The sequence below is a fragment of the Telmatherina bonti genome (genome assembly GCF_933228915.1).
Source record: "Telmatherina bonti genome assembly, chromosome: 2".
NCBI lineage: Eukaryota > Metazoa > Chordata > Actinopteri > Atheriniformes > Telmatherinidae > Telmatherina > Telmatherina bonti.
Window position 1 is genome coordinate 2,399,343 of NC_136620.1, and position 27,478 is coordinate 2,426,820.

Genomic DNA, 27,478 nt, shown 5'->3' on the forward strand with positions numbered 1-27,478 from the left:
GTCCTGGACCAGCTGAGTCCTGGACCAGCTGAGTTCTGGACCAGCTGAGTCCTGGACCAGCTGAGTCCTGGACCAGCTGAGCTCTGGACCAGCTGAGTCCTGGACCAGCTGAGTCCTGGACCAGCTGAGTTCTGGACCAGCAGAGTCCTGGACCAGCTGAGTCCTGGACCAGCTGAGTTCTGGACCAGCTGAGTTCTGCACCTTCGTACCTCTCAGAGCTTCTGCACCGTCATCGTCCTGTCAAAGCTCTGAGATCCGACGACCAGATGCTCTTAGTGGTCCCAAGAACTCGACTCTGGAGACAGAGTCAGCAGCCCCCTAATTCTGGAAGGATCTCGGTCTTTCTGGGAGGTCTGCCACGACTTTAAGTGGTTTTAAGTCTCTTTTAAAAATCATCTTTTTAAATAGGCTTTTAACTCCGGAGAGCAGCAGTACTGTTCCGCCCCCTTTTTTATATATATTGTCTATTTAACTGTTTTTTATTCAAGCTTTTCATGTTGATTTATTTTATTAACCTGTACAGCACATTGGATACCTTGTGGTTTATGAAAGTGCTCTATAAATAAAATTTTGATTGATTTTTGATTGGATTTGAGGAACTGATGTCTTCATCAGATGAAGCTTTGACGTGACTCACCTAAGAGAGCATCAGGAAAGTGTAGCAGAGGCGGGTTAATGGACTCGAGCCCGTCTAAATCCTGCCAGGTGGGAATCGGCTGCCTCCATGTTTGGTCTGCATGGAGGACGCTGCTTCTTCTCATTGCTGCTGTAGAACTCTTTCTGTCATCTTCTGTCTTGATCCCCAGCTGGTGGCCATTCGGTGACGACTGGGAGCTCTGGGAGGACATTCGGTGACGACTGGGAGCTCTGGGAGGCCATTCGGTGACGACTGGGAGCTCTGGGAGGACATTCGGTGACGACTGGGAGCTCTGGGAGGACATTCGGTGACGACTGGGAGCTCTGGGAGGACTTTCGGTGACGACTGGGAGCTCTGGGAGGACATTCGGTGACGACTGGGAGCTCTGGGAGGACATTCGGTGACGACTGGGAGCTCTGGGAGGACATTCGGTGATGACTGGGAGCTCTGGGAGGACATTCGGTGACGACTGGGAGCTCTGGGAGGACATTCGGTGACGACTGGGAGCTCTGGGAGGACTTTCGGTGACGACTGGGAGCTCTGGGAGGACATTCGGTGACGACTGGGAGCTCTGGGAGGACATTCGGTGACGACTGGGAGCTCTGGGAGGACATTCGGTGACGACTGGGAGCTCTGGGAGGACATTCGGTGATGACTGGGAGCTCTGGGAGGACATTCGGTGATGACTGGGAGCTCTGGGAGGTTCCGTTCCTGCTGTCTCCTTCCAGCGGTGGCACAAATGCTCCAGTAGCCTTTAGCCCAACAGCTGGAGCAATGCGAGCATCTTTCTCTGAGAAAACAAGACACAGACCAAAAATTATTTTAAATATGTGAATAAAAACTTGCATCATATATCAGAAAGTCATTTCCATAATAACTGAAGACTAATCATACTAATAATCCATCGTTTTAGGGCAGCATTATCCAGCAAGTGGTGTGTATGAAATCATCAGCATGCTGCCTTTTGATGTTTCTGGTTAACGTTTAATTTTTTTAAGCTAAGCTTTACTATCACTTTTAAAAAAAGATTTTTCTGCTTTATCCCATTTAACCTTGTTTTCTCCTTTTTACCTCATTCGCCCTTTTCAAAATTACAACAAATAAATGTAAAACTGAACAGCAAAGTTGGTCATAACCTCTACTAGTATGACTAGAATTCAGTAAGATTGATCCAAACAATCAGCGATGGTGAGACGTAGCCTGTGACCGAAACGCTGCAGTCTGACCCCGCTGTTAAGCCCGGTGGCCTTCGCTGTGTCGGCGCCGTGTCGGTTTTCATCCAGATTTCCACTGGTGTGGGAGAAATGGTGGGAATGCACCGTTTATAAACGCCGTGTTTCCGTTGGAAATCAGGAAATGCACCGTTTATAAACGCCGTGTTTCCGTTGGAAATCAGGAAATGCACCGTTTATAAACGCCGTGTTTCCGTTGGAAGTCAGGAAATGCACCGTTTATAAACGCCGTGTTTCCGTTGGAAGTCAGGAAATGCACCGTTTATAAACGCCGTGTTTCCGTTGGAAGTCAGGAAATGCACCGTTTATAAACGCCGTGTTTCCGTTGGAAGTCAGGAAATGCACCGTTTATAAACGCCGCATTTCCGTTGGAAGTCGGGAAATGCAGCGTTTATAAACGATGCGTTTCCGTTGGAAATCAGGAAATGCACCGTTTATAAACGCCGTGTTTCCGTTGGAAGTCGGGAAATGCAGCGTTTATAAACGATGCGTTTCCGTTGGAAATCAGGAAATGCACCGTTTATAAACGCCGTGTTTCCGTTGGAAGTCGGGAAATTCACCGTTTATAAATGCCGCGTTTCCGTTGGAAGTCGGGAAATGCACCGTTTATAAACGCCGCATTTCCGTTGGAAATCAGGAAATGCACCGTTTATAAACGCCGTTTTTCCATTGGAAGTCGGGAAATGCACCGTTTATAAACGCCGTGTTTCCGTTGGAAGTCGGGAAATGCACCGTTTATAAACGCCGTGTTTCCGTTGGAAGTCGGGAAATGCACCGTTTATAAACGCCGTGTTTCCGTTGGAAGTCAGGAAATGCACCGTTTATAAACGCCGCGTTTCCGTTGGAAGTCAGGAAATGCACCGTTTATAAACGCCGCGTTTCCGTTGGAAGTCAGGAAATGCACCGTTTATAAACGCCGCGTTTCCGTTGGAAGTTGGGAAATGCACCGTTTATAAACGCCGCATTTCCGTTGGAAATCAGGAAATGCACCGTTTATAAACGCCGTGTTTCCGTTTGAAGTCGGGAAATGCACCGTTTATAAACGCCGTGTTTCCGTTGGAAGTCAGGAAATGCACCGTTTATAAACGCCGCATTTCCGTTGGAAGTCAGGAAATGCACCGTTTATAAACGCCGCGTTTCCGTTGGAAGTTGGGAAATGCACCGTTTATAAACGCTGCATTTCCGTTGGAAATCAGGAAATGCACCGTTTATAAACGCCGTGTTTCTGTTGGAACTCAGGAAATGCACCGTTTATAAACGCTGCATTTCCGTTGGAAATCAGGAAATGCACCGTTTATAAACGCCGTGTTTCCATTGGAAGTCGGGAAATTCACCGTTTATAAATGCCGCGTTTCCGTTGGAAGTCAGGAAATGCACCGTTTATAAACGCCGTGTTTCCGTTGGAAGTCGGGAAATGCACCGTTTATAAACGCCGTGTTTCCGTTGGAAGTCAGGAAATGCACCGTTAATAAACGCCGTGTTTCCGTTGGAAGTCAGGAAATGCACCGTTTATAAACGCCGTGTTTCCGTTGGAAGTCAGGAAATGCACCGTTTATAAACGCCGTGTTTCCGTTGGAAGTCAGGAAATGCACCGTTTATAAACGCCGTGTTTCCGTTGGAAGTCAGGAAATGCACCGTTTATAAACGTCGCGTTTCCGTTGGAAGTCGGGAAATGCACCGTTTGTAAACGCCGTGTTTCCATTGGAAGTCGGGAAATGCACTGTTTATAAACGCCGTGTTTCAGTTGGAAGTCGGGAAATGCACCGTTTATAAACGCCGTGTTTCCATTGGAAGTCAGGAAATGCACCGTTTATAAACGCCGCGTTTCCGTTGGAAGTCAGGAAATGCACCGTTTATAAACGCTGTGTTTCCGTTGGAAGTCGGGAAATGCACCGTTTATAAACGCCGTGTTTCCGTTGGAAGTCGGGAAATGCACCGTTTATAAACGCCGTGTTTCCGTTGGAAGTCAGGAAATTTACCGTTTATAAACGCCGTGTTTCCGTTGGAAGTCAGGAAATGCACCGTTTATAAACGCCGTGTTTCAGTTGGAAGTCGGGAAATGCACCGTTTGTAAACGCCGTGTTTCCGTTGGAAGTCGGGAAATGCACCGTTTATAAACGCTGTGTTTCCGTTGGAAGTCAGGAAATTTACCGTTTATAAACGCTGTGTTTCCGCTGGAAGTCAGGAAATGCACCGTTTATAAACGCCGTGTTTCCATTGGAAGTCAGGAAATGCACCGTTTATAAACGCCGCGTTTCCGTTGGAAGTCAGGAAATGCACCGTTTATAAACGCCGTGTTTCCATTGGAAGTCAGGAAATGCACCGTTTATAAACGCCGCGTTTCCGTTGGAAGTCAGGGAATGCACCGTTTATAAACGCCGCGTTTCCGTTGGAAGTTGGGAAATGCACCGTTTATAAACGCTGCATTTCCGTTGGAAATCAGGAAATGCACCGTTTATAAACGCCGTGTTTCTGTTGGAACTCAGGAAATGCACCGTTTATAAACGCTGCATTTCCGTTGGAAATCAGGAAATGCACCGTTTATAAACGCCGTGTTTCCATTGGAAGTCGGGAAATTCACCGTTTATAAATGCCGCGTTTCCGTTGGAAGTCAGGAAATGCACCGTTTATAAACGCCGTGTTTCCGTTGGAAGTCGGGAAATGCACCGTTTATAAACGCCGTGTTTCCGTTGGAAGTCGGGAAATGCACCGTTTATAAACGCCGTGTTTCCGTTGGAAGTCAGGAAATTTACCGTTTATAAACGCCGTGTTTCCGTTGGAAGTCAGGAAATGCACCGTTTATAAACGCCGTGTTTCAGTTGGAAGTCGGGAAATGCACCGTTTGTAAACGCCGTGTTTCCGTTGGAAGTCGGGAAATGCACCGTTTATAAACGCTGTGTTTCCGTTGGAAGTCAGGAAATTTACCGTTTATAAACGCTGTGTTTCCGCTGGAAGTGAGGAAATGCACCGTTTATAAACGCCGTGTTTCCATTGGAAGTCAGGAAATGCACCGTTTATAAACGCCGCGTTTCCGTTGGAAGTCAGGAAATGCACCGTTTATAAACGCCGTGTTTCCATTGGAAGTCAGGAAATGCACCGTTTATAAACGCCGCGTTTCCGTTGGAAGTCAGGGAATGCACCGTTTATAAACGCCGCGTTTCCGTTGGAAGTCAGGAAATGCACCGTTTATAAACGCCGTGTTTCCGTTGGAAGTCGGGAAATGCACCGTTTATGAACGCCGCGTTTCCGTTGGAAGTCAGGAAATGCACCGTTTATAAACGCCGTGTTTCCATTGGAAGTCGGGAAATGCACCGTTTATAAACGCCGCGTTTCCGTTGGAAGTCAGGAAATGCACCGTTTATAAACGCCGTGTTTCCGTTGGAAGTCAGGAAATGCACCGTTTATAAACGCTGCATTTCCGTTGGAAGTCAGGGAATGCACCGTTTATAAACGCCGTGTTTCCGTTGGAAGTCAGGAAATGCACCGTTTATAAACGCCGCGTTTCCGTTGGAAGTCAGGAAATGCACCGTTTATAAACGCTGTGTTTCCATTGGAAGTCAGGAAATGCACCGTTTATAAACGCCGCGTTTCCGTTGGAAGTCAGGAAATGCACCGTTTATAAACGCTGTGTTTCCGTTGGAGGTCGGGAAATGCACCGTTTATAAACGCCGTGTTTCAGTTGGAAGTCGGGAAATGCACCGTTTGTAAACGCCGTGTTTCCGTTGGAAGTCAGGAAATGCACCGTTTATAAACGCCGTGTTTCCGTTCGAAGTCAGGAAATTTACCGTTTATAAACGCCGTGTTTCCGTTGGAAGTCAGGAAATGCACCGTTTATAAACGCCGTGTTTCCGTTGGAAGTCAGGAAATGCACCGTTTATAAACGCCGTGTTTCAGTTGGAAGTCGGGAAATGCACCGTTTGTAAACGCCGTGTTTCCGTTGGAAGTCGGGAAATGCACCGTTTATAAACGCTGTGTTTCCGTTGGAAGTCAGGAAATTTACCGTTTATAAACGCTGTGTTTCCGCTGGAAGTCAGGAAATGCACCGTTTATAAACGCCGTGTTTCCATTGGAAGTCAGGAAATGCACCGTTTATAAACGCCGCGTTTCCGTTGGAAGTCAGGAAATGCACCGTTTATAAACGCCGTGTTTCCATTGGAAGTCAGGAAATGCACCGTTTATAAACGCCGCGTTTCCGTTGGAAGTCAGGGAATGCACCGTTTATAAACGCCGCGTTTCCGTTGGAAGTCAGGAAATGCACCGTTTATAAACGCCGTGTTTCCGTTGGAAGTCGGGAAATGCACCGTTTATGAACGCCGCGTTTCCGTTGGAAGTCAGGAAATGCACCGTTTATAAACGCCGTGTTTCCATTGGAAGTCGGGAAATGCACCGTTTATAAACGCCGCGTTTCCGTTGGAAGTCAGGAAATGCACCGTTTATAAACGCCGTGTTTCCGTTGGAAGTCAGGAAATGCACCGTTTATAAACGCTGCATTTCCGTTGGAAGTCAGGGAATGCACCGTTTATAAACGCCGTGTTTCCGTTGGAAGTCAGGAAATGCACCGTTTATAAACGTCGCGTTTCCGTTGGAAGTCAGGAAATGCACCGTTTATAAACGCTGTGTTTCCATTGGAAGTCAGGAAATGCACCGTTTATAAACGCCGCGTTTCCGTTGGAAGTCAGGAAATGCACCGTTTATAAACGCTGTGTTTCCGTTGGAGGTCGGGAAATGCACCGTTTATAAACGCCGTGTTTCAGTTGGAAGTCGGGAAATGCACCGTTTGTAAACGCCGTGTTTCCGTTGGAAGTCAGGAAATGCACCGTTTATAAACGCCGTGTTTCCGTTCGAAGTCAGGAAATTTACCGTTTATAAACGCCGTGTTTCCGTTGGAAGTCGGGAAATGCACCGTTTATGAACGCCGCGTTTCCGTTGGAAGTCAGGAAATGCACCGTTTATAAACGCCGTGTTTCCATTGGAAGTCGGGAAATGCACCGTTTGTAAACGCCGTGTTTCCGTTGGAAGTCAGGAAATTTACCGTTTATAAACGCCGTGTTTCCGTTGGAAGTCAGGAAATGCACCGTTTATAAACGCCGTGTTTCCGTTGGAAGTCGGGAAATGCACCGTTTATAAACGCCGTGTTTCCGTTGGAAGTCAGGAAATGCACCGTTTATAAACGCCGCGTTTCCGTTGGAAGTCAGGAAATGCACCGTTTATAAACGCCGCGTTTCCGTTGGAAGTCAGGAAATGCACCGTTTATAAACGCCGCATTTCCGTTGGAAATCAGGAAATGCACCGTTTATAAACGCCGTGTTTCCGTTGGAACTCAGGAAATGCACCGTTTATAAACGCTGCATTTCCGTTGGAAGTCAGGGAATGCACCGTTTATAAACGCCGTGTTTCCGTTGGAAGTCAGGAAATGCACCGTTTATAAACGCCGTGTTTCCGTTGGAAGTCAGGAAATGCACCGTTTATAAACGCCGTGTTTCCATTGGAAGTCAGGAAATGCACCGTTTATAAACGCCGCGTTTCCGTTGGAAGTCAGGGAATGCACCGTTTATAAACGCCGTGTTTCCGTTGGAAGTCAGGAAATGCACCGTTTATAAACGCCGTGTTTCAGTTGGAAGTCGGGAAATGCACCGTTTATAAACGCTGTGTTTCCATTGGAAATCAGGAAATGCACCGTTTATAAACGCCGCGTTTCCGTTGGAAGTCAGGAAATGCACCGTTTATAAACGCTGTGTTTCCGTTGGAGGTCGGGAAATGCACCGTTTATAAACGCCGTGTTTCAGTTGGAAGTCGGGAAATGCACCGTTTGTAAACGCCGTGTTTCCGTTGGAAGTCAGGAAATTTACCGTTTTTAAACGCCGTGTTTCCGTTGGAAGTCAGGAAATGCACCGTTTATAAACGCCGTGTTTCCGTTGGAAGTCGGGAAATGCACCGTTTATAAACGCCGTGTTTCCGTTGGAAGTCAGGAAATGCACCGTTTATAAACGCCGCGTTTCCGTTGGAAGTCAGGAAATGCACCGTTTATAAACGCCGCGTTTCCGTTGGAAGTCAGGAAATGCACCGTTTATAAACGCCGCATTTCCGTTGGAAATCAGGGAATGCACCGTTTATAAACGCTGTGTTTCAGTTGGAAGTCGGGAAATGCACCGTTTATCAACGCCGTGTTTCCATTGGAAGTCAGGAAATGCAACGTTTATAAACGCCGTGTTTCCGTTGGAAGTCAGGAAATGCACCGTTTATAAACGCCGCGTTTCCGTTGGAAGTCAGGAAATGCACCGTTTATAAACGCCGTGTTTCCATTGGAAGTCAGGAAATGCACCGTTTATAAACGCCGCGTTTCCGTTGGAAGTCAGGGAATGCACCGTTTATAAACGCCGTGTTTCCGTTGGAAGTCAGGAAATGCACCGTTTATAAACGCCGTGTTTCAGTTGGAAGTCGGGAAATGCACCGTTTATAAACGCCGTGTTTCCATTGGAAGTCAGGAAATGCACCGTTTATAAACGCCGTGTTTCCGTTGGAAGTCGGGAAATTCACTGTTTATAAATGCCGCGTTTCCGTTGGAACTCAGGAAATGCACCGTTTATAAACGCTGCATTTCCGTTGGAAATCAGGAAATGCACCGTTTATAAACGCCGTGTTTCCGTTGGAAGTCGGGAAATTCACCGTTTATAAATGCCGCGTTTCCGTTGGAAGTCAGGAAATGCACCGTTTATAAACGCCGTGTTTCCATTGGAAGTCAGGAAATGCACCGTTTATAAACGCCGCGTTTCCGTTGGAAGTCAGGGAATGCACCGTTTATAAACGCCGTGTTTCCATTGGAAGTCAGGAAATGCACCGTTTATAAACGCCGCGTTTCCGTTGGAAGTCAGGAAATGCACCGTTTATAAACGCCGTGTTTCCATTGGAAGTCAGGAAATGCACCGTTTATAAACGCCGCGTTTCCGTTGGAAGTCAGGGAATGCACCGTTTATAAACACCGTGTTTCCGTTGGAAGTCAGGAAATGCACCGTTTATAAACGCCGTGTTTCAGTTGGAAGTCGGGAAATGCACCGTTTATAAACGCCGTGTTTCCATTGGAAGTCAGGAAATGCACCGTTTATAAACGCCGTGTTTCCGTTGGAAGTCGGGAAATTCACCGTTTATAAATGCCGCGTTTCCGTTGGAAGTCAGGAAATGCACCGTTTATACACGCCGTGTTTCCATTGGAAGTCAGGAAATGCACCGTTTATAAACGCCGCGTTTCCGTTGGAAGTCAGGGAATGCACCGTTTATAAACGCCGTGTTTCAGTTGGAAGTCGGGAAATGCACCGTTTATCAACGCCGTGTTTCCATTGGAAGTCAGGAAATGCAACGTTTATAAACGCCGTGTTTCCGTTGGAAGTCAGGAAATGCACCGTTTATAAACGCCGCGTTTCCGTTGGAAGTCAGGAAATGCACCGTTTATAAACGCCGTGTTTCCATTGGAAGTCAGGAAATGCACCGTTTATAAACGCCGCGTTTCCGTTGGAAGTCAGGAAATGCACCGTTTATAAACGCCGTGTTTCAGTTGGAAGTCGGGAAATGCACCGTTTATAAACGCCGTGTTTCCATTGGAAGTCAGGAAATGCACCGTTTATAAACGCCGTGTTTCCGTTGGAAGTCGGGAAATTCACTGTTTATAAATGCCGCGTTTCCGTTGGAACTCAGGAAATGCACCGTTTATAAACGCTGCATTTCCGTTGGAAATCAGGAAATGCACCGTTTATAAACGCCGTGTTTCCGTTGGAAGTCGGGAAATTCACCGTTTATAAATGCCGCGTTTCCGTTGGAAGTCAGGAAATGCACCGTTTATAAACGCCGTGTTTCCATTGGAAGTCAGGAAATGCACCGTTTATAAACGCCGCGTTTCCGTTGGAAGTCAGGGAATGCACCGTTTATAAACGCCGTGTTTCCGTTGGAAATCAGGAAATGCACCGTTTATAAACGCCGTGTTTCCGTTGGAAGTCAGGGAATGCACCGTTTATAAACGCCGTGTTTCCGTTGGAAGTCGGGAAATGCACCGTTTATAAACGCTGTGTTTCCATTGGAAATCAGGAAATGCACCGTTTATAAACGCCGTGTTTCCGTTGGAAGTCAGGAAATGCACCGTTTATAAACGCTGTGTTTCCGTTGGAGGTCGGGAAATGCACCGTTTATAAACGCCGTGTTTCAGTTGGAAGTCGGGAAATGCACCGTTTGTAAACGCCGTGTTTCCGTTGGAAGTCAGGAAATTTACCGTTTATAAACGCCGTGTTTCCGTTGGAAGTCAGGAAATGCACCGTTTATAAACGCCGTGTTTCCGTTGGAAGTCAGGAAATGCACCGTTTATAAACGTCGCGTTTCCGTTGGAAGTCAGGAAATGCACCGTTTATAAACGCTGTGTTTCCATTGGAAGTCAGGAAATGCACCGTTTATAAACGCCGCGTTTCCGTTGGAAGTCAGGGAATGCACCGTTTATAAACGCTGTGTTTCCGTTGGAGGTCGGGAAATGCACCGTTTATAAACGCCGTGTTTCAGTTGGAAGTCGGGAAATGCACCGTTTGTAAACGCCGTGTTTCCGTTGGAAGTCAGGAAATGCACCGTTTATAAACGCCGTGTTTCCGTTCGAAGTCAGGAAATTTACCGTTTATAAACGCCGTGTTTCCGTTGGAAGTCGGGAAATGCACCGTTTATGAACGCCGCGTTTCCGTTGGAAGTCAGGAAATGCACCGTTTATAAACGCCGTGTTTCCATTGGAAGTCGGGAAATGCACCGTTTGTAAACGCCGTGTTTCCGTTGGAAGTCAGGAAATTTACCGTTTATAAACGCCGTGTTTCCGTTGGAAGTCAGGAAATGCACCGTTTATAAACGCCGTGTTTCCGTTGGAAGTCGGGAAATGCACCGTTTATAAACGCCGTGTTTCCGTTGGAAGTCAGGAAATGCACCGTTTATAAACGCCGCGTTTCCGTTGGAAGTCAGGAAATGCACCGTTTATAAACGCCGCGTTTCCGTTGGAAGTCAGGAAATGCACCGTTTATAAACGCCGCATTTCCGTTGGAAATCAGGAAATGCACCGTTTATAAACGCCGTGTTTCCGTTGGAACTCAGGAAATGCACCGTTTATAAACGCTGCATTTCCGTTGGAAGTCAGGGAATGCACCGTTTATAAACGCCGTGTTTCCGTTGGAAGTCAGGAAATGCACCGTTTATAAACGCCGTGTTTCCGTTGGAAGTCAGGAAATGCACCGTTTATAAACGCCGTGTTTCCATTGGAAGTCAGGAAATGCACCGTTTATAAACGCCGCGTTTCCGTTGGAAGTCAGGGAATGCACCGTTTATAAACGCCGTGTTTCCGTTGGAAGTCAGGAAATGCACCCTTTATAAACGCCGTGTTTCAGTTGGAAGTCGGGAAATGCACCGTTTATAAACGCTGTGTTTCCATTGGAAATCAGGAAATGCACCGTTTATAAACGCCGCGTTTCCGTTGGAAGTCAGGAAATGCACCGTTTATAAACGCTGTGTTTCCGTTGGAGGTCGGGAAATGCACCGTTTATAAACGCCGTGTTTCAGTTGGAAGTCGGGAAATGCACCGTTTGTAAACGCCGTGTTTCCGTTGGAAGTCAGGAAATTTACCGTTTTTAAACGCCGTGTTTCCGTTGGAAGTCAGGAAATGCACCGTTTATAAACGCCGTGTTTCCGTTGGAAGTCGGGAAATGCACCGTTTATAAACGCCGTGTTTCCGTTGGAAGTCAGGAAATGCACCGTTTATAAACGCCGCGTTTCCGTTGGAAGTCAGGAAATGCACCGTTTATAAACGCCGCGTTTCCGTTGGAAGTCAGGAAATGCACCGTTTATAAACGCCGCATTTCCGTTGGAAATCAGGGAATGCACCGTTTATAAACGCTGTGTTTCAGTTGGAAGTCGGGAAATGCACCGTTTATCAACGCCGTGTTTCCATTGGAAGTCAGGAAATGCAACGTTTATAAACGCCGTGTTTCCGTTGGAAGTCAGGAAATGCACCGTTTATAAACGCCGCGTTTCCGTTGGAAGTCAGGAAATGCACCGTTTATAAACGCCGTGTTTCCATTGGAAGTCAGGAAATGCACCGTTTATAAACGCCGCGTTTCCGTTGGAAGTCAGGGAATGCACCGTTTATAAACGCCGTGTTTCCGTTGGAAGTCAGGAAATGCACCGTTTATAAACGCCGTGTTTCAGTTGGAAGTCGGGAAATGCACCGTTTATAAACGCCGTGTTTCCATTGGAAGTCAGGAAATGCACCGTTTATAAACGCCGTGTTTCCGTTGGAAGTCGGGAAATTCACTGTTTATAAATGCCGCGTTTCCGTTGGAACTCAGGAAATGCACCGTTTATAAACGCTGCATTTCCGTTGGAAATCAGGAAATGCACCGTTTATAAACGCCGTGTTTCCGTTGGAAGTCGGGAAATTCACCGTTTATAAATGCCGCGTTTCCGTTGGAAGTCAGGAAATGCACCGTTTATAAACGCCGTGTTTCCATTGGAAGTCAGGAAATGCACCGTTTATAAACGCCGCGTTTCCGTTGGAAGTCAGGGAATGCACCGTTTATAAACGCCGTGTTTCCATTGGAAGTCAGGAAATGCACCGTTTATAAACGCCGCGTTTCCGTTGGAAGTCAGGAAATGCACCGTTTATAAACGCCGTGTTTCCATTGGAAGTCAGGAAATGCACCGTTTATAAACGCCGCGTTTCCGTTGGAAGTCAGGGAATGCACCGTTTATAAACACCGTGTTTCCGTTGGAAGTCAGGAAATGCACCGTTTATAAACGCCGTGTTTCAGTTGGAAGTCGGGAAATGCACCGTTTATAAACGCCGTGTTTCCATTGGAAGTCAGGAAATGCACCGTTTATAAACGCCGTGTTTCCGTTGGAAGTCGGGAAATTCACCGTTTATAAATGCCGCGTTTCCGTTGGAAGTCGGGAAATGCACCGTTTATCAACGCCGTGTTTCCATTGGAAGTCAGGAAATGCAACGTTTATAAACGCCGTGTTTCCGTTGGAAGTCAGGAAATGCACCGTTTATAAACGCCGCGTTTCCGTTGGAAGTCAGGAAATGCACCGTTTATAAACGCCGTGTTTCCATTGGAAGTCAGGAAATGCACCGTTTATAAACGCCGCGTTTCCGTTGGAAGTCAGGAAATGCACCGTTTATAAACGCCGTGTTTCAGTTGGAAGTCGGGAAATGCACCGTTTATAAACGCCGTGTTTCCATTGGAAGTCAGGAAATGCACCGTTTATAAACGCCGTGTTTCCGTTGGAAGTCGGGAAATTCACTGTTTATAAATGGCGCGTTTCCGTTGGAACTCAGGAAATGCACCGTTTATAAACGCTGCATTTCCGTTGGAAATCAGGAAATGCACCGTTTATAAACGCCGTGTTTCCGTTGGAAGTCGGGAAATTCACCGTTTATAAATGCCGCGTTTCCGTTGGAAGTCAGGAAATGCACCGTTTATAAACGCCGTGTTTCCATTGGAAGTCAGGAAATGCACCGTTTATAAACGCCGCGTTTCCGTTGGAAGTCAGGGAATGCACCGTTTATAAACGCCGTGTTTCCGTTGGAAGTCAGGAAATGCACCGTTTATAAACGCCGTGTTTCAGTTGGAAGTCGGGAAATGCACCGTTTATAAACGCTGTGTTTCCATTGGAAATCAGGAAATGCACCGTTTATAAACGCCGCGTTTCCGTTGGAAGTCAGGAAATGCACCGTTTATAAACGCTGTGTTTCCGTTGGAGGTCGGGAAATGCACCGTTTATAAACGCCGTGTTTCAGTTGGAAGTCGGGAAATGCACCGTTTGTAAACGCCGTGTTTCCGTTGGAAGTCAGGAAATTTACCGTTTATAAACGCCGTGTTTCCGTTGGAAGTCAGGAAATGCACCGTTTATAAACGCCGTGTTTCCGTTGGAAGTCGGGAAATGCACCGTTTATAAACGCCGTGTTTCCGTTGGAAGTCAGGAAATGCACCGTTTATAAACGCCGCGTTTCCGTTGGAAGTCAGGAAATGCACCGTTTATAAACGCCGCGTTTCCGTTGGAAGTCAGGAAATGCACCGTTTATAAACGCCGCATTTCCGTTGGAAATCAGGAAATGCACCGTTTATAAACGCCGTGTTTCCGTTGGAACTCAGGAAATGCACCGTTTATAAACGCTGCATTTCCGTTGGAAGTCAGGGAATGCACCGTTTATAAACGCCGTGTTTCCGTTGGAAGTCAGGAAATGCACCGTTTATAAACGCCGCGTTTCCGTTGGAAGTCAGGAAATGCACCGTTTATAAACGCCGTGTTTCCGTTGGAAGTCAGGAAATGCACCGTTTATAAACGCCGTGTTTCCGTTGGAAGTCGGGAAATGCACCGTTTATAAACGCCGTGTTTCCGTTGGAAGTCAGGAAATGCACCGTTTATAAACGCCGCGTTTCCGTTGGAAGTCAGGAAATGCACCGTTTATAAACGCCGCGTTTCCGTTGGAAGTCAGGAAATGCACCGTTTATAAACGCCGCATTTCCGTTGGAAATCAGGAAATGCACCGTTTATAAACGCCGTGTTTCCGTTGGAACTCAGGAAATGCACCGTTTATAAACGCTGCATTTCCGTTGGAAATCAGGAAATGCACCGTTTATAAACGCCGTGTTTCCGTTGGAAGTCGGGAAATTCACCGTTTATAAATGCCGCGTTTCCGTTGGAAGTCAGGAAATGCACCGTTTATAAACGCCGTGTTTCCATTGGAAGTCAGGAAATGCACCGTTTATAAACGCCGCGTTTCCGTTGGAAGTCAGGGAATGCACCGTTTATAAACGCCGTGTTTCCATTGGAAGTCAGGAAATGCACCGTTTATAAACGCCGCGTTTCCGTTGGAAGTCAGGAAATGCACCGTTTATAAACGCCGTGTTTCCATTGGAAGTCAGGAAATGCACCGTTTATAAACGCCGCGTTTCCGTTGGAAGTCAGGGAATGCACCGTTTATAAACGCCGTGTTTCAGTTGGAAGTCGGGAAATGCACCGTTTATCAACGCCGTGTTTCCATTGGAAGTCAGGAAATGCAACGTTTATAAACGCCGTGTTTCCGTTGGAAGTCAGGAAATGCACCGTTTATAAACGCCGCGTTTCCGTTGGAAGTCAGGAAATGCACCGTTTATAAACGCCGTGTTTCCATTGGAAGTCAGGAAATGCACCGTTTATAAACGCCGCGTTTCCGTTGGAAGTCAGGGAATGCACCGTTTATAAACGCCGTGTTTCCGTTGGAAGTCAGGAAATGCACCGTTTATAAACGCCGTGTTTCAGTTGGAAGTCGGGAAATGCACTGTTTATAAACGCCGTGTTTCCATTGGAAGTCAGGAAATGCACCGTTTATAAACGCCGTGTTTCCGTTGGAAGTCGGGAAATTCACTGTTTATAAATGCCGCGTTTCCGTTGGAACTCAGGAAATGCACCGTTTATAAACGCTGCATTTCCGTTGGAAATCAGGAAATGCACCGTTTATAAACGCCGTGTTTCCGTTGGAAGTCGGGAAATTCAAGGTTTATAAATGCCGCGTTTCCGTTGGAAGTCAGGAAATGCACCGTTTATAAACGCCGTGTTTCCATTGGAAGTCAGGAAATGCACCGTTTATAAACGCCGCGTTTCCGTTGGAAGTCAGGGAATGCACCGTTTATAAACGCCGTGTTTCCATTGGAAGTCAGGAAATGCACCGTTTATAAACGCCGTGTTTCAGTTGGAAGTCGGGAAATGCACCGTTTATAAACGCCGTGTTTCCATTGGAAGTCAGGAAATGCACCGTTTATAAACGCCGCGTTTCCGTTGGAAGTCAGGGAATGCACCGTTTATAAACGCCGTGTTTCCATTGGAAGTCAGGAAATGCACCGTTTATAAACGCCGCGTTTCCGTTGGAAGTCAGGGAATACACCGTTTATAAACGCCGTGTTTCCGTTGGAAGTCAGGAAATGCACCGTTTATAAACGCTGTGTTTCCGTTGGAAGTCAGGAAATGCACCGTTTATAAACGCCGTGTTTCCATTGGAAGTCAGGAAATGCACCGTTTATAAACGCCGTGTTTCCGTTGGAAGTCGGGAAATGCACCGTTTATAAACGCCGTGTTTCCGTTGGAAGTCAGGAAATGCACCGTTTATAAACGCCGCGTTTCCGTTGGAAGTCAGGAAATGCACCGTTTATAAACGCCGCGTTTCCGTTGGAAGTCAGGAAATGCACCGTTTATAAACGCCGTGTTTCCATTGGAAGTCAGGAAATGCACCGTTTATAAACGCCGCGTTTCCGTTGGAAGTCAGGGAATGCACCGTTTATAAACGCCGTGTTTCCGTTGGAAGTCGGGAAATTCACCGTTTATAAATGCCGCGTTTCCGTTGGAAGTCAGGAAATGCACCGTTTATAAACACCGTGTTTCCATTGGAAGTCAGGAAATTCACCGTTTATAAACGCCGTGTTTCCATTGGAAGTCGGGAAATGCACCGTTTATAAACGCCGTGTTTCAGTTGGAAGTCGGGAAATGCACCGTTTATAAACGCCGTGTTTCCATTGGAAGTCAGGAAATGCACCGTTTATAAACGCCGTGTTTCCGTTGGAAGTCAGGAAATGCACCGTTTATAAACGCCGCGTTTCCGTTGGAAGTCAGGAAATGCACCGTTTCTAAACGCCGCGTTTCCGTTGGAAGTCGGGAAATGCACCGTTTATAAACGCCGCATTTCCGTTGGAAATCAGGAAATGCACCGTTTTTAAACGCCGTGTTTCCGTTGGAACTCAGGAAATGCACCGTTTATAAACGCTGCATTTCCGTTGGAAATCAGGAAATGCACCGTTTATAAATGCCGCGTTTCCGTTGGAAGTCAGGAAATGCACCGTTTATAAACGCCGTGTTTCCGTTGGAAGTCGGGAAATGCATCGTTTATAAACGCCGTGTTTCCATTGGAAGTCGGGAAATGCACCGTTTATAAATTCCGCGTTTCCGTTGGAAGTCAGGGAATGCACCGTTTATAAACGCCGTGTTTCCGTTGGAAGTCAGGAAATGCACCGTTTATAAACGCCGCGTTTCTGTTGGAAGTCAGGAAATGCACCGTTTATAAACGCCGTGTTTCCATTGGAAGTCATGAAATGCACCGTTTATAAACGCCGCGTTTCCGTTGGAAGTCAGGGAATGCACCGTTTATAAACGCCGTGTTTCAGTTGGAAGTCGGGAAATGCACCGTTTATAAACGCCGTGTTTCCATTGGAAGTCAGGAAATGCACCGTTTATAAACGCCGCGTTTCCGTTGGAAGTCAGGAAATGCACCGTTTATAAACGCTGTGTTTCCGTTGGAGGTCGGGAAATGCAGCGTTTATAAACGCCGCGTTTCCGTTGGAAGTCAGGGAATGCACCGTTTATAAACGCCGTGTTTCCATTGGAAGTCAGGAAATGCACCGTTTATAAACGCCGCGTTTCCGTTGGAAGTCAGGGAATGCACCGTTTATAAACGCCGTGTTTCCGTTGGAAGTCGGGAAATTCACCGTTTATAAATGCCGCGTTTCCGTTGGAAGTCAGGAAATGCACCGTTTATAAACGCCGTGTTTCCATTGGAAGTCAGGAAATGCACCGTTTATAAACGCCGTGTTTCCATTGGAAGTCAGGAAATGCACCGTTTATAAACGCCGTGTTTCAGTTGGAAGTCGGGAAATGCACCGTTTATAAACGCCGTGTTTCCATTGGAAGTCAGGAAATGCACCGTTTATAAACGCCGCGTTTCCGTTGGAAGTCAGGGAATGCACCGTTTATAAACGCCGTGTTTCCATTGGAAGTCAGGAAATGCACCGTTTATAAACGCCGCGTTTCCGTTGGAAGTCAGGGAATGCACCGTTTATAAACGCCGTGTTTCCGTTGGAAGTCAGGAAATGCACCGTTTATAAACGCCGTGTTTCCGTTGGAAGTCAGGAAATGCACCGTTTAGAAACGCCGTGTTTCCGTTGGAAGTCAGGAAATGCACCGTTTATAAACGCCGTGTTTCCGTTGGAAGTCAGCAAATGCACCGTTTATAAACGCCGCGTTTCCGTTGGAAGTCAGGAAATGCACCGTTTATAAACGCCGTGTTTCCATTGGAAGTCGGGAAATGCACCGTTTATAAACGCCGTGTTTCCGTTGGAAGTCAGGAAATTTACCGTTTGTAAACGCCGTGTTTCCGTTGGAAGTCGGGAAATGCACCGTTTATAAACGCCGTGTTTCCGTTGGAAGTCGGGAAATGCACCGTTTATAAACGCCGCATTTCCGTTGGAAATCAGGAAATGCACCGTTTTTAAACGCCGTGTTTCCGTTGGAACTCAGGAAATGCACCGTTTATAAACGCTGCATTTCCGTTGGAAATCAGGAAATGCACCGTTTATAAACGCCGTGTTTCCGTTGGAAGTCGGGAAATTCACCGTTTATAAATGCCGCGTTTCCGTTGGAAGTCAGGAAATGCACCGTTTATAAACGCCGTGTTTCCGTTGGAAGTCGGGAAATGCATCGTTTATAAACGCCGTGTTTCCATTGGAAGTCGGGAAATGCACCGTTTATAAACGCCGCGTTTCCGTTGGAAGTCAGGGAATGCACCGTTTATAAACGCCGTGTTTCCGTTGGAAGTCAGGAAATGCACCGTTTATAAACGCCGCGTTTCTGTTGGAAGTCAGGAAATGCACCGTTTATAAACGCCGTGTTTCCATTGGAAGTCATGAAATGCACCGTTTATAAACGCCGCGTTTCCGTTGGAAGTCAGGGAATGCACCGTTTATAAACGCCGTGTTTCCGTTGGAAGTCAGGAAATGCACCGTTTATAAACGCCGTGTTTCAGTTGGAAGTCGGGAAATGCACCGTTTATAAACGCCGTGTTTCCATTGGAAGTCAGGAAATGCACCGTTTATAAACGCCGCGTTTCCGTTGGAAGTCAGGAAATGCACCGTTTATAAACGCTGTGTTTCCGTTGGAGGTCGGGAAATGCAGCGTTTATAAACGCCGCGTTTCCGTTGGAAGTCAGGGAATGCACCGTTTATAAACGCCGTGTTTCCATTGGAAGTCAGGAAATGCACCGTTTATAAACGCCGCGTTTCCGTTGGAAGTCAGGGAATGCACCGTTTATAAACGCCGTGTTTCCGTTGGAAGTCGGGAAATTCACCGTTTATAAATGCCGCGTTTCCGTTGGAAGTCAGGAAATGCACCGTTTATAAACGCCGTGTTTCCATTGGAAGTCAGGAAATGCACCGTTTATAAACGCCGTGTTTCCATTGGAAGTCAGGAAATGCACCGTTTATAAACGCCGTGTTTCAGTTGGAAGTCGGGAAATGCACCGTTTATAAACGCCGTGTTTCCATTGGAAGTCAGGAAATGCACCGTTTATAAACGCCGCGTTTCCGTTGGAAGTCAGGGAATGCACCGTTTATAAACGCCGTGTTTCCATTGGAAGTCAGGAAATGCACCGTTTATAAACGCCGCGTTTCCGTTGGAAGTCAGGGAATGCACCGTTTATAAACGCCGTGTTTCCGTTGGAAGTCAGGAAATGCACCGTTTATAAACGCCGTGTTTCCGTTGGAAGTCAGGAAATGCACCGTTTAGAAACGCCGTGTTTCCGTTGGAAGTCGGGAAATGCACCGTTTATAAACGCCGTGTTTCCGTTGGAAGTCAGCAAATGCACCGTTTATAAACGCCGCGTTTCCGTTGGAAGTCAGGAAATGCACCGTTTATAAACGCCGTGTTTCCATTGGAAGTCGGGAAATGCACCGTTTATAAACGCCGTGTTTCCGTTGGAAGTCAGGAAATTTACCGTTTGTAAACGCCGTGTTTCCGTTGGAAGTCGGGAAATGCACCGTTTATAAACGCCGTGTTTCCGTTGGAAGTCGGGAAATGCACCGTTTATAAACGCCGCATTTCCGTTGGAAATCAGGAAATGCACCGTTTTTAAACGCCGTGTTTCCGTTGGAACTCAGGAAATGCACCGTTTATAAACGCTGCATTTCCGTTGGAAATCAGGAAATGCACCGTTTATAAACGCCGTGTTTCCGTTGGAAGTCGGGAAATTCACCGTTTATAAATGCCGCGTTTCCGTTGGAAGTCAGGAAATGCACCGTTTATAAACGCCGTGTTTCCGTTGGAAGTCAGGAAATGCATCGTTTATAAACGCCGTGTTTCCATTGGAAGTCGGGAAATGCACCGTTTATAAACGCCGCGTTTCCGTTGGAAGTCAGGGAATGCACCGTTTATAAACGCCGTGTTTCCGTTGGAAGTCAGGAAATGCACCGTTTATAAACGCCGCGTTTCTGTTGGAAGTCAGGAAATGCACCGTTTATAAACGCCGTGTTTCCATTGGAAGTCATGAAATGCACCGTTTATAAACGCCGCGTTTCCGTTGGAAGTCAGGGAATGCACCGTTTATAAACGCCGTGTTTCCGTTGGAAGTCAGGAAATGCACCGTTTATAAACGCCGTGTTTCCATTGGAAGTCAGGAAATGCACCGTTTATAAACGCCGTGTTTCAGTTGGAAGTCGGGAAATGCACCGTTTATAAACGCCGTGTTTCCATTGGAAGTCAGGAAATGCACCGTTTATAAACGCCGCGTTTCCGTTGGAAGTCAGGGAATGCACCGTTTATAAACGCCGTGTTTCCATTGGAAGTCAGGAAATGCACCGTTTATAAACGCCGCGTTTCCGTTGGAAGTCAGGGAATGCACCGTTTATAAACGCCGTGTTTCCGTTGGAAGTCAGGAAATGCACCGTTTATAAACGCCGTGTTTCCGTTGGAAGTCAGGAAATGCACCGTTTAGAAACGCCGTGTTTCCGTTGGAAGTCGGGAAATGCACCGTTTATAAACGCCGTGTTTCCGTTGGAAGTCAGCAAATGCACCGTTTATAAACGCCGCGTTTCCGTTGGAAGTCAGGAAATGCACCGTTTATAAACGCCGTGTTTCCATTGGAAGTCGGGAAATGCACCGTTTATAAACGCCGTGTTTCCGTTGGAAGTCAGGAAATTTACCGTTTGTAAACGCCGTGTTTCCGTTGGAAGTCGGGAAATGCACCGTTTATAAACGCCGTGTTTCCGTTGGAAGTCGGGAAATGCACCGTTTATAAACGCCGCATTTCCGTTGGAAATCAGGAAATGCACCGTTTATAAACGCCGTGTTTCCGTTGGAAGTCGGGAAATTCACCGTTTATAAATGCCGCGTTTCCGTTGGAAGTCAGGAAATGCACCGTTTATAAACGCCGTGTTTCCATTGGAAGTCAGGAAATGCACCGTTTATAAACGCCGTGTTTCCATTGGAAGTCAGGAAATGCACCGTTTATAAACGCCGTGTTTCAGTTGGAAGTCGGGAAATGCACCGTTTATAAACGCCGTGTTTCCATTGGAAGTCAGGAAATGCACCGTTTATAAACGCCGCGTTTCCGTTGGAAGTCAGGGAATGCACCGTTTATAAACGCCGTGTTTCCATTGGAAGTCAGGAAATGCACCGTTTATAAACGCCGCGTTTCCGTTGGAAGTCAGGGAATGCACCGTTTATAAACGCCGTGTTTCCGTTGGAAGTCAGGAAATGCACCGTTTATAAACGCCGTGTTTCCGTTGGAAGTCAGGAAATGCACCGTTTAGAAACGCCGTGTTTCCGTTGGAAGTCGGGAAATGCACCGTTTATAAACGCCGTGTTTCCGTTGGAAGTCAGCAAATGCACCGTTTATAAACGCCGCGTTTCCGTTGGAAGTCAGGAAATGCACCGTTTATAAACGCTGTGTTTCCATTGGAAGTCGGGAAATGCACCGTTTATAAACGCCGTGTTTCCGTTGGAAGTCAGGAAATTTACCGTTTGTAAACGCCGTGTTTCCGTTGGAAGTCGGGAAATGCACCGTTTATAAACGCCGTGTTTCCGTTGGAAGTCGGGAAATGCACCGTTTATAAACGCCGTGTTTCCGTTGGAAGTCGAGAAATGCACCGTTTATAAACGCCGCGTTTCCGTTGGAAATCAGGAAATGCACCGTTTATAAACGCCGCGTTTCCGTTGGAAGTCAGGAAATGCACCGTTTATAAACGCCGCGTTTCAGTTGGAAGTCGGGAAATGCACCGTTTATAAACGCCGTGTTTCCATTGGAAGTCAGGAAATGCACCGTTTATAAACGCCGCGTTTCCGTTGGAAGTCAGGGAATGCACCGTTTATAAACGCCGTGTTTCCATTGGAAGTCGGGAAATTCACCGTTTATAAATGCCGCGTTTCCGTTGGAAGTCAGGAAATGCACCGTTTATAAACGCCGTGTTTCCATTGGAAGTCGGGAAATGCACCGTTTATAAACGCCGTGTTTCCGTTGGAAGTCAGGAAATGCACCGTTTATAAACGCCGCGTTTCCGTTGGAAGTCAGGGAATGCACCGTTTATAAACGCCGTGTTTCCATTGGAAGTCAGGAAATGCACCGTTTATAAACGCCGTGTTTCAGTTGGAAGTCGGGAAATGCACCGTTTATAAACGCCGTGTTTCCATTGGAAGTCAGGAAATGCACCGTTTATAAACGCCGCGTTTCCGTTGGAAGTCGGGAAATGCACCGTTTATAAACGCCGTGTTTCCGTTGGAAGTCAGGAAATGCACCGTTTATAAACGCCGCGTTTCCGTTGGAAGTCAGGGAATGCACCGTTTATAAACGCCGTGTTTCCATTGGAAGTCAGGAAATGCACCGTTTATAAACGCCGTGTTTCAGTTGGAAGTCGGGAAATGCACCGTTTATAAACGCCGTGTTTCCATTGGAAGTCAGGAAATGCACCGTTTATAAACGCCGCGTTTCCGTTGGAAGTCAGGGAATGCACCGTTTATAAACGCCGTGTTTCCATTGGAAGTCAGGAAATGCACCGTTTATAAACGCCGCGTTTCCGTTGGAAGTCAGGGAATGCACCGTTTATAAACGCCGTGTTTCCGTTGGAAGTCAGGAAATGCACCGTTTATAAACGCCGTGTTTCAGTTGGAAGTCGGGAAATGCACCGTTTATAAACGCCGTGTTTCCATTGGAAGTCAGGAAATGCACCGTTTATAAACGCCGCGTTTCCGTTGGAAGTCAGGAAATGCACCGTTTATAAACGCTGTGTTTCCGTTGGAGGTCGGGAAATGCACCGTTTATAAACGCCGTGTTTCAGTTGGAAGTCGGGAAATGCACCGTTTGTAAACGCCGTGTTTCCGTTGGAAGTCGGGAAATGCACCGTTTATAAACGCCGTGTTTCCGTTGGAAGTCAGGAAATTTACCGTTTATAAACGCCGTGTTTCCGTTGGAAGTCAGGAAATGCACCGTTTATAAACGCCGTGTTTCCGTTGGAAGTCGGGAAATGCACCGTTTATAAACGCCGTGTTTCCGTTGGAAGTCAGGAAATGCACCGTTTATAAACGCCGCGTTTCCGTTGGAAGTCAGGAAATGCACCGTTTATAAACGCCGTGTTTCAGTTGGAAGTCGGGAAATGCACCGTTTATAAACGCCGCGTTTCCGTTGGAAGTCAGGAAATGCACCGTTTATAAACGCCGCGTTTCCATTGGAAGTCGGGAAATGCACCGTATATAAACGCCGCATTTCCGTTGGAAATCAGGAAATGCACCGTTTATAAACGCCGTGTTTCCATTGGAAGTCGGGAAATTCACCGTTTATAAATGCCGCGTTTCCGTTGGAAGTCAGGAAATGCACCGTTTATAAACGCTGTGTTTCAGTTGGAGGTCGGGAAATGCACCGTTTATAAACGCCGTGTTTCAGTTGGAAGTCGGGAAATGCACCGTTTGTAAACGCCGTGTTTCCGTTGGAAGTCAGGAAATTTACCGTTTATAAACGCCGTGTTTCCGTTGGAAGTCAGGAAATTTACCGTTTATAAACGCCGTGTTTCCGTTGGAAGTCGGGAAATGCACCGTTTATAAACGCCGTGTTTCCGTTGGAAGTCAGGAAATGCACCGTTTATAAACGCCGCGTTTCCGTTGGAAGTCAGGGAATGCACCGTTTATAAACGCCGTGTTTCCATTGGAAGTCAGGAAATGCACCGTTTATAAACGCCGTGTTTCAGTTGGAAGTCGGGAAATGCACCGTTTATAAACGCCGTGTTTCCATTGGAAGTCAGGAAATGCACCGTTTATAAACGCCGCGTTTCCGTTGGAAGTCAGGGAATGCACCGTTTATAAACGCCGTGTTACCATTGGAAGTCAGGAAATGCACCGTTTATAAACGCCGCGTTTCCGTTGGAAGTCAGGGAATGCACCGTTTATAAACGCCGTGTTTCCGTTGGAAGTCAGGAAATGCACCGTTTATAAACGCCGTGTTTCAGTTGGAAGTCGGGAAATGCACCGTTTATAAACGCCGTGTTTCCATTGGAAGTCAGGAAATGCACCGTTTATAAACGCCGCGTTTCCGTTGGAAGTCAGGAAATGCACCGTTTATAAACGCTGTGTTTCCGTTGGAGGTAGGGAAATGCACCGTTTATAAACGCCGTGTTTCAGTTGGAAGTCGGGAAATGCACCGTTTGTAAACGCCGTGTTTCCGTTGGAAGTCGGGAAATGCACCGTTTATAAACGCCGTGTTTCCGTTGGAAGTCAGGAAATTTACCGTTTATAAACGCCGTGTTTCCGTTGGAAGTCAGGAAATGCACCGTTTATAAACGCCGTGTTTCCGTTGGAAGTCGGGAAATGCACCGTTTATAAACGCCGTGTTTCCGTTGGAAGTCAGGAAATGCACCGTTTATAAACGCCGCGTTTCCGTTGGAAGTCAGGAAATGCACCGTTTATAAACGCCGTGTTTCCGTTGGAAGTCGGGAAATGCACCGTTTATAAACGCCGTGTTTCCCTTGGAAGTCAGGAAATGCACCGTTTATAAACGCCGCGTTTCCGTCGGAAGTCAGGAAATGCACCGTTTATAAACGCTGTGTTTCCGTTGGAAGTCGGGAAATGCACCGTTTATAAACGCCGTGTTTCAGTTGGAAGTCGGGAAATGCACCGTTTGTAAACGCCGTGTTTCCGTTGGAAGTCAGGAAATGCACCGTTTATAAACGCCGTGTTTCCGTTGGAAGTCAGGAAATTTACCGTTTATAAACGCTGTGTTTCCGTTGGAAGTCAGGAAATGCACCGTTTATAAACGCCGTGTTTCCGTTGGAAGTCGGGAAATGCACCGTTTATAAACGCCGTGTTTCCGTTGGAAGTCAGGAAATGCACCGTTTATAAACGCCGTGTTTCCATTGGAAGTCAGGAAATGCACCGTTTATAAACGCCGCGTTTCCATTGGAAGTCGGGAAATGCACCGTTTATAAACGCCGCATTTCCGTTGGAAATCAGGAAATGCACCGTTTATAAACGCCGTGTTTCCGTTGGAACTCAGGAAATGCACCGTTTATAAACGCCGTGTTTCAGTTGGAAGTCGGGAAATGCACCGTTTATAAACGCCGTGTTTCCATTGGAAGTCAGGAAATGCACCGTTTATAAACGCCGCGTTTCCGTTGGAAGTCAGGAAATGCACCGTTTATAAACGCTGTGTTTCCGTTGGAAGTCGGGAAATGCACCGTTTATAAACGCCGTGTTTCAGTTGGAAGTCGGGAAATGCACCGTTTGTAAACGCTGTGTTTCCGTTGGAAGTCAGGAAATGCACCGTTTATAAACGCCGTGTTTCCGTTGGAAGTCGGGAAATGCACCGTTTATAAACGCCGTGTTTCCGTTGGAAGTCAGGAAATGCACCGTTTATAAACGCCGCGTTTCCATTGGAAGTCAGGAAATGCACCGTTTATAAACGCCGCGTTTCCATTGGAAGTCGGGAAATGCACCGTTTATAAACGCCGCATTTCCGTTGGAAATCAGGAAATACACCGTTTATAAACGCCGTGTTTCCGTTGGAACTCAGGAAATGCACCGTTTATAAACGCTGCATTTCCGTTGGAAATCAGGAAATGCACCGTTTATAAACGCCGTGTTTCCGTTGGAAGTCGGGAAATTCACCGTTTATAAATGCCACGTTTCCGTTGGAAGTCAGGAAATGCACCGTTTATAAACGCCGTGTTTCCGTTGGAAGTCAGGAAATGCACCGTTTATAAACGCCGCGTTTCCGTTGGAAGTCAGGGAATGCACCGTTTATAAACGCCGTGTTTCCATTGGAAGTCAGGAAATGCACCGTTTATAAACGCCGTGTTTCAGTTGGAAGTCGGGAAATGCACCGTTTATAAACGCCATGTTTCCATTGGAAGTCAGGAAATGCACCGTTTATAAACGCCGCGTTTCCGTTGGAAGTCAGGGAATGCACCGTTTATAAACGCCGTGTTTCCATTGGAAGTCAGGAAATGCACCGTTTATAAACGCCGCGTTTCCGTTGGAAGTCAGGGAATGCACCGTTTATAAACGCCGTGTTTCCGTTGGAAGTCAGGAAATGCACCGTTTATAAACGCCGTGTTTCAGTTGGAAGTCGGGAAATGCACCGTTTATAAACGCCGTGTTTCCATTGGAAGTCAGGAAATGCACCGTTTATAAACGCCGCGTTTCCGTTGGAAGTCAGGAAATGCACCGTTTATAAACGCTGTGTTTCCGTTGGAGGTCGGGAAATGCACCGTTTGTAAACGCCGTGTTTCCGTTGGAAGTCGGGAAATGCACCGTTTATAAACGCCGTGTTTCCGTTGGAAGTCAGGAAATTTACCGTTTATAAACGCCGTGTTTCCGTTGGAAGTCAGGAAATGCACCGTTTATAAACGCCGTGTTTCCGTTGGAAGTCGGGAAATGCACCGTTTATAAACGCCGTGTTTCCGTTGGAAGTCAGGAAATGCACCGTTTATAAACGCCGCGTTTCCGTTGGAAGTCAGGAAATGCACCGTTTATAAACGCCGTGTTTCAGTTGGAAGTCGGGAAATGCACCGTTTATAAACGCCGTGTTTCCATTGGAAGTCAGGAAATGCACCGTTTATAAACGCCGCGTTTCCGTCGGAAGTCAGGAAATGCACCGTTTATAAACGCTGTGTTTCCGTTGGAAGTCGGGAAATGCACCGTTTATAAACGCCGTGTTTCAGTTGGAAGTCGGGAAATGCACCGTTTGTAAACGCCGTGTTTCCGTTGGAAGTCAGGAAATGCACCGTTTATAAACGCCGTGTTTCCGTTGGAAGTCAGGAAATTTACCGTTTATAAACGCTGTGTTTCCGTTGGAAGTCAGGAAATGCACCGTTTATAAACGCCGTGTTTCCGTTGGAAGTCGGGAAATGCACCGTTTATAAACGCCGTGTTTCCGTTGGAAGTCAGGAAATGCACCGTTTATAAACGCCGCGTTTCCATTGGAAGTCAGGAAATGCACCGTTTATAAACGCCGCTTTTCCATTGGAAGTCGGGAAATGCACCGTTTATAAACGCCGCATTTCCGTTGGAAATCAGGAAATGCACCGTTTATAAATGCCGTGTTTCCGTTGGAACTCAGGAAATGCACCGTTTATAAACGCCGTGTTTCAGTTGGAAGTCGGGAAATGCACCGTTTATAAACGCCGTGTTTCCATTGGAAGTCAGGAAATGCACCGTTTATAAACGCCGCGTTTCCGTTGGAAGTCAGGAAATGCACCGTTTATAAACGCTGTGTTTCCGTTGGAAGTCGGGAAATGCACCGTTTATAAACGCCGTGTTTCAG

General features: G+C 46.8%; 1 protein-coding gene across 1 annotated transcript in view; it reads right to left on the reverse strand.

Moving 5' to 3' along the window:
- Positions 1–783: 783 nt before the first annotated feature.
- The window catches only part of LOC306764522 (uncharacterized protein), a gene marked incomplete at both ends in the record, with an annotated part of 45,426 nt that continues 18,731 nt past the window's right edge, over positions 784–27,478 (reverse strand). Inside the window, 1 exon segment of the mRNA XM_079251697.1 lies at positions 784–1,427. Coding sequence (XP_079107823.1) covers positions 784–1,427 — 644 coding nt within the window.